Source organism: Dermacentor silvarum, chromosome 3 (genome assembly GCF_013339745.2).
Source record: "Dermacentor silvarum isolate Dsil-2018 chromosome 3, BIME_Dsil_1.4, whole genome shotgun sequence".
NCBI classification, from domain to species: domain Eukaryota; kingdom Metazoa; phylum Arthropoda; class Arachnida; order Ixodida; family Ixodidae; genus Dermacentor; species Dermacentor silvarum.
Window position 1 is genome coordinate 104,501,721 of NC_051156.1, and position 7,306 is coordinate 104,509,026.

Consider the following 7,306-nt stretch of genomic DNA (forward strand, 5'->3'; position numbering starts at 1 on the left):
GAGCAGAGAAGCTGCAACGTTGTAGTGTTGCTTTACACTCGGAGTTCTAACAGATACACGTATATAAGGCCCTTTCCCACAAAGCTTATACGGAGACGAAAACAGGTGAGTGATCTTTATACACAATGTACGCCTTAGCGAAATGAAAAATTGGTTAATTCACTCCATCTAGACACCCGGACGAGAAAGAAAAATAGAGTACTTAAGGAAATGCCCCTTTTCCCTCCACCCCCTTCCCAGTCACCCTTTTATTTCGTGTGTCTGCGCCCATTGAAATTTACACGCGCGCAGCCTGTCCCGGGGCGTCGCAAAGCCTGCCTGGACAAACGGCAGTGCTTTCAGCGCGAGGGAGACTGCATGGACGAGCTTAGCGCCTGCTTGTCCAGCAGCGCTGCTTGCACGGTGCTCATACGCCTGCCCTTCCTCCTCCTCTTGCGTTTAGGCACCAGCGTGGTCTGCATGACGTCCAAGAGGTCCCTGCGCTTGCCGTCCATGTTGGTTATGGCCGCGTCGGCAGTGCCTCTGACGGCCGTCTCGGGCAAGCTGAGGAGCGCCAGCAGGCCTCCGAAGACCGCTACCGCCAGGACCGCAAAGCCGGCGTCCTCCCGGCCGACGTCCTGCAGAAGGGAGAGCGCCGAAGCGAACACGGCGCCGACGCGGCCGCACGTGTAGGCGCCACACATAACCGCGCTGCGCACCGACGAAGGGAACAGCTCGGCCATGTACAGGTAGTTGGTGGGAATCAGGGCGCTCGCCAGGCACTTGGCCGCAATGGCGAGCGCGTAGGCGACCTCGTGTGGTTGGGCGTACGTGGCGATGCCGTAGAGTCCCGAAATTCCGCCGAGAAGCGTGAAGAGCAGGAGCATGAACTGCAGGCGTCCCAGGGTGTTGAGGGCCATGTACATGGCCAGGTAGGTGGGTGCCAGGGCCGCTACGGAGATGACGCGCACCACCAGATTGCTGCTCCCGCCGAGTAGGCGGCTCCAGGTGAGCGAGTAGTAGGCCATCACGGCGGTGAACGTGGTGACGAAAACCGCAGCGGCCCTGCCGCGCAGCGATCCGGGGACCAGCAGCGCTGTGGGCGCCACCGGCGAGTACGGCACGCTCGCCTTGTTCATCTCGAACTTGATCCGGTCGAGGGAGTACTTGGCGTGGACGCGAGGCACGCCATTCGCCTTGGCGGCGGTGTAGATGACTTCCTCGGCCTCTTTCAGCCTGGACATTGAGAGCAGCCACATGGGCGACTCAGTGCACGGCGAACGTGGCTGAGAGGAGCAGCAGGGTGGGCGCCACGACGAGCAGCTGGAGCGGAAACCAGCCGATGCGGACGGCGGTGACGACGACGAACAGCATCTCGACTAACAGGACGCCCAGGGAGCTGCCGAGGCCCGTGTAGAAGGTGCGATACTGGAGCGGCGCCACCTCGAACATCAGGATCACCGTGACGATGTGAACGGTGCTGGCGCAGGCAGAGTTGACGAATATGAGTGCCAGGTAGAGGGGAAAGGCCTCGGCCAAGCAGCTGGCGATGGCTGTCATCATGAGCACGAACGAGGCAACGATGATTACTGGCTTGCGACCCTCGGTGTCGGCCAGGTAGCCCATGAACGGGACCACTATGAGCGCGCCGCTCATGAAGACGCCGTTGCCCAGGGACAGGAGCCAGCTGCGTTGGCAAACGAGGTTCCAGTAGCTGCGGGCGCTCCTGTGCGCCTCGACATCGTCGTAGTCCCAGGAATCGCACAGGGCAGACTCCGTGTCGTTGGAGGTGGCGCCGGGTCGCACGTACACTCGGCACTGGCTGAAGCGGCCCGCTTCGTCGGCAGGTATGCCGACGTTCTTCCAGTGGGCGGCCGACATCCCGGCGAACTCGGGCGGCGGCTTGCACCAGTGGTCAACTGGGTCCGTGATGAGCGCTAGGACGTGGCTGTGGCACAGAAGCACCGTGTGCGCCACGATGGTGAAACCGAAGATGATCCTCTGGAAGTCGCCGTGCCCGATGACGTTGGCGCCCTGTTGCACCTCTTCGCGGTCCACGTCGGTGACAATGCAGAGCGAGCCGCTGCCCAGCGTGCGGACCGTTGATGTGCGATCCAAAGCGTTGTTCCGGTTGTCTGCGCTTTTGGTGGACAACGCCGCCGGGGATCCTGCGGACTTTTGCGCCATCTACAAGTTCCGGCGGGAGTCGCGTATACGTGGGCGGCTGGAAAATCGTGCAGGATGAAACTCGGCAAATGGGCGTCGCCTCCGAACGAAGCCAGCGCAAGCGCACGCTACGCACGGTGATCTACTTCTTCTGTTTCTTCTTCTATGAGCGCAGGCGAGAGCGATATGTTTATTTGTACCATGGAAAAAATTATGCAGACCCAACGCAGGTCTTGTAGCCCTTGTGTAGCCCTTGAGTTCTCGTAAGTGGTTTAGTGCTGTAAGACTAAAGGCGACGCATTACAGTATATTCAACGTGTGATGCGATGCAATTTTTGTTTATGCACTGCACAGATCACAACTTTATTCTGATACAATGTTCATGTTTTTGCGTGACACCGTTCACACGTTATGTCGAAATACAAACAAGGAGTCCGTCGGATGCGAACGAAGATAGTGTGTGATGCTTGATTTTGTGTATGATATTTTTATTCTGCCACCGTTTCATTACCTAAAATAAAAGATTACTTGAAGATCCAATTCGCAAACTTTAACTCAATTTAACTGGTTTGGTCCTGCTCTCCTTCGGACGTTCAGATCTGGGTTTTAGCCACAAGGTCGTGTTTGTGGTTCCGTGCAAGCGACAAAGCGGTTACCATGCTGATCACAGTAGTTCTAAATTTCTTTCAGCCTAAATCATTCAGTGAACCGTTTTATTGTAATGAATGCAAATAGCATTCTTTGTCTACTTCAGCAATTTGAGCATATCTATCTATATATCTATCTATCCACCCATCCTCTTGCCCAGTAGACCAAAATACCATTTGGGCCACTATAGGTACTACGTGCTCGCAGTCATGATGCAGTCGTGGGCGTTCTATCGTCGCCAATTCCAGCTTCGTGATCGGACTCTTGTCATGCCGTCGTCATAATGCCTTCTACGTCACACCCAGTGGCCCCATGGCAATTGTCTAATAGTTGTCTAATAGCTTGAACCACAAGATATGCGCCCGCGGTCGTGACGCCGTCGTGGTCGTTCCATCGTAGTCACTCCAGCATCGTCGTTCAACTTTCGTTATGCCGTCGTCGTCATGACATCGTCGTCAATGTGTCGCTTTCATACAGCAGTTGTCGTGTATTTGTTAATTGTCATACCAGCCTTGTGATACCATAACGGTGATTCTTTCGTCGTCCTTCTAACTTCGTGATCCGATAGAGTCTCGGTATGTCATCGTCTTCACGCTGCCGTCGTCACACAGTCTTCGTCATATTTTTGTCGTCATGCCGCCGTCTTCACGCTGTCGTTTTACCATCGTCACCGCCTCAGCGACGTCATCACATTGTCGTCATGCATGCAGTCTTCGTCATACCGCTTTCGTCGATTCATCAACGTCATTCCTTCTTCGTCATCCTATCGTAATTATGCTGTCGTCAACCAATCATGATTATACGCCGCCGTTGTCATGACATCATCGTCATTGCGTCGTCGTCAGATAGTTGCTAGTCAGATAGTTGATAGTCAGATATAGCTGAAGCAACGGAAGTCTCAGAATGATTGTTACAGATCTTAAAAACCTTGCAGGGACGCTTAAGCGTCGCCTTTAAGAGTGGAACGCGATAGTATTGCGCTAGCTGATTCCAACTTGAGCTTCTAAACAACCTCATGTCATCAGCCCACCGAACTTTCTGCCGTCCTCGACTGTGCTTCCCTTCCCTTGGCATCCATTCTGTAACTCTAATGGTCCACCGGTTAGCTACCCTACGCATGACGCGGTCTGCCCAGCTCCCTTTCTATTTACAGCGCCGCTCTCTATGGTTAGGATCCCGGGATTTCTTCGTGGCGTAACGTCGACAGAAAACAATGGTGGGCCAATCCCGGCGGCAGTGCAGGGCAGCAATGGCTCATACCCCCGTAAGGTACAGGCTACAAGCAGGGACTCATCGCAACCAAAACGGGGATTGTGTGCGACTTTCCGCCTTGCAGAATTATGTTCTCTCGTATATTCAAATTACAATTAGACGCTATAATGTCTGTAGGTTGCGTGTAAGTCGTACTTTACGAACTTTCTGACGCATTTTACTTCGAGAAATTCAATTATTTCAGTAACGCCGGTGCGCCACGCGGAGGGCCGGCGTGGTTGTCGTTCAGGATGATTTTTTTTTTTTCTGGCGGACAACGCCGCCGACACCGACGCCGGATGTTCTGCGACACGGGGTTAATAAACGTGACGTCAGAAATACCGTGCGTCGCTACATTGCTCGAATGCTAATCGCATTACTATTGACAGTCATCGTGAAATGAGTTCTGCCGTACATTTACAGTGAAGCTGTTAGCCTCTAGTTGGTCGGCATTTTTCGTGTCCGCGTCCGTCAGCAAAAATGTGGGCCGATTCCGGTAGCAGTGCAGCGCCAGGAGCAGTGGCTCGTACCCCCGTAAGGCAGAGGCTTCAAGCAGTTAGCAAAGTGAAGCGAACAGTGCGTACGTTCTTTGTAATCACTCATACAACATATACAGAACAGCATACGTTTCAATAAAGAACAAGCACAAAACAATCATCCGAGCCACATAATTGATGATAAGTGTGCTCTTGATAACAATGCGAAGTACGTAGCGCTCCCCGCATACGTTTCCCGGTAAGGGTTACTGTTGCGCAAGCTGCCGCGGCGACGGCAGCTTGCGACGTGGGGAGTGACGTCCCTAGCCTTTCGTGTATAATAGAACCAGCCTAGCAACTGATTTCAATGTTGTTGCAGCCCCGCTATGGGCGGCGACATGCTGTCAAAATTACCATTACTGCCATTACTCTAAATTACCATTTCTCTAAAGCAATGAAGCATTGCATATGATATACGTTCATCTGGTAAGTAAGGTGCTGTTCCCTTGTTTCATTGAGGCTCATTCACACTATAGGCCGACACGACACCGACAGTGCGACACCGACACGACACCGACACGACACCGACACGACACCGAAGCGACACGACTCAGCAGTGGTAGTGGGGGTTTTCAACAGCTTCGCTGGATATTCGCTTTCATAGGTCCGAGATGGCGCGTCAATTATTATTTTATTTTTTTAACTTGCTATCATCTATTCATCTTCTTCGAGTTTCTTCAGAAACTTTTCAAATTCTTTATCTGTGTATTTCTTCCGTTCCTATAAATATTAGTGCTGCGTTCAAACCCCCCGATTGGACCATCGTCCACTGTGCGTACGTGCCATATCTTGAAGGCTTATCATCATCATCACCATGCTTGCCGAGGAAAGAATGCTCGTGAGATGTGTATACATATGAAGTAGTACAACGCATGTTTAGGTATTTAAGTAGGGGCGTTCGAATAGGGATACCTCAGAATCGATTTCAATACGAATATTCGAGTAAAGCGACCTTCGAGTATCGAATCCCATATAGAATATATTCTCATTTATAAACAAAGTAAAAAAATAGCTGGCTCTCCCGTAATCGAGAGTAGATGTAACCATGAAATGGCTACCATACGGCGTCTTTTGTTGCCTGTGGTGTCGCCGCCTTCAACAGCTTTTCTTCTTCCAACAGTGCAGCGCGCTCAGCGTCTGTCACTACTTTTTTTCTTCTTGTCGCGGATCGCTCACGACTCACGGACCGCTGGCGTTCAAAAGAGCACAGGCAACCCTATCTCAACGCCAAAAATGACAATCATTAAGTGTATGGTTCACTGTATCTGCCTTTTGAACGTCGCTTTTGGAAATGACAAATTAAACTTCAGCGTATACTAGAAGTTACAGCCTGAGTGATATTGCGAACAAACATTAGGAAGAAATCGGAAGCAATATTTGTTTAAAACTTGTTTGGGCAGTAACTAGCGTATATGTAATGCGGTCCTGTACAGAGGGTTGGGGGCCAGAGACCGCATTTTCTTACGTTTTGACTGGTTGCCCGCATGATCTCGTTTTGTTCTCGCAACGATGCCCGGATATTCTCGTTTAAGTGCCCGAATAACGGCTCTGGCTTTTGGCTCAAGGTCACTTGAAGGTCGCCGACAACGGGAGCTAAAACCATTTCATGCTGAATATAAGGTTTGTTTGGACTTTCTTTTAAAAGATTGATGTTTATTTACTTTACTTATATTGGTACATGCATGCCGTGTTGTTCCCAACTAGAGATCCGGTCAAGCGAGGATCTTATCAATGAGAAACAACTGCTTTTCGTTGTCTCGGGCACCATGACAGTGACAGTAGAGGCCAGTTCACACTATGCCGACACGACACCAATTTTGGCCTGCCGACTATTGGCGACAGTGATTTCCTTCCTTTATAAAACCATTGGCCATAGTGTTTTCCGTCCTGTAAACTGCTGTCACCAACAGTCGGCAGACCAAAGTCGGTGTCGTGTCGGCCTATAGTGTGAATGAGCCTCAATGAAACAAGGGAACGGCACCTTACTTACCAGATGAACGTATATATAGCGTTGCGTTCGTGGGAAGAGAGCAATGTGGTACTACAACCTCCCGCACTGAACTATGATGAGTCTGGTTGAATAATAAATTCCCTTGCCCAAATCGAGACAACGGATTCGTTTCGCTCGAAGCGATGCGAAACATAGAAGTGTCGCTTATTGTTTGCTTTTATTGCGATAGCAATTATATGGACACTTCAACCGGATTTCTGCCGTCGGCGTCGCCGTCGCCGTCGCCGTGAGGTTCCGTATAGATAAAATCTTCGCCGCGCGCCGTGTGCCCCAGCGGAAGCTCGTGGGGACGCGCGCTATCACGGAGAGCGAACGCACTCAAGCTCCCACGCGCAAGCAAGGAAGCGGAAAGCCAGCGCCGAAGGGAGCAGGGGGGGGGGGGGGGCACTTCTCTGCCAACAACCGCGCTCGTCGCTCGTCCGCACAGTCTCTTATCGCTCCCACGCGCAAGCAAGGAAGCGGGAAGCCAGCGCCGGAGGGAGCGGGGGGGGGGGGGGAGGGGGGTGCACTTCTACTCTGCCAACAACCGCGCTCGTCGCTCGACCGCACCGTCTCTTATCTCCACACGGCTCTGACCTTTATGTACTGTGCATTCGCCGCTCAGTTTCTGTTGAAGCGATAAACCGCACGTACCTTCGCCCGCTGCAGCGTATGGGCTTGCTGCCAGCGTTTTGACAGTCGTTGTGTGCAGTCATTCAGTGTGATCTATTCATGT

General features: G+C 52.0%; 1 protein-coding gene across 1 annotated transcript; it reads right to left on the bottom strand.

Moving 5' to 3' along the window:
- Positions 1-338: 338 nt before the first annotated feature.
- On the bottom strand, positions 339-2,166 carry LOC119444638 (organic cation transporter protein-like). The gene is made up of 2 exons (XM_049664682.1): positions 1,297-2,166; positions 339-1,265 (listed from the first exon to the last, which is right to left on the bottom strand). The coding sequence occupies exons 1-2, from the start codon at positions 2,164-2,166 to the stop codon at positions 339-341; spliced, it is 1,797 nt and encodes a 598-aa protein (XP_049520639.1).
- Positions 2,167-7,306: the final 5,140 nt, after the last annotated feature.

Bases quoted from the DNA above. Each gene is read 5' to 3' on its own strand.
- LOC119444638 (XM_049664682.1), bottom strand. From the start codon at position 2,166: ATGGCGCAAAAGTCCGCAGGATCCCCGGCGGCGTTGTCCACCAAAAGC. The intron at 1,266-1,296 runs GTCGTGGCGCCC...TGCTCCTCTCAG, and splicing joins GGTTTCCGCTCCAGCTGCTC to CCACGTTCGCCGTGCACTGA.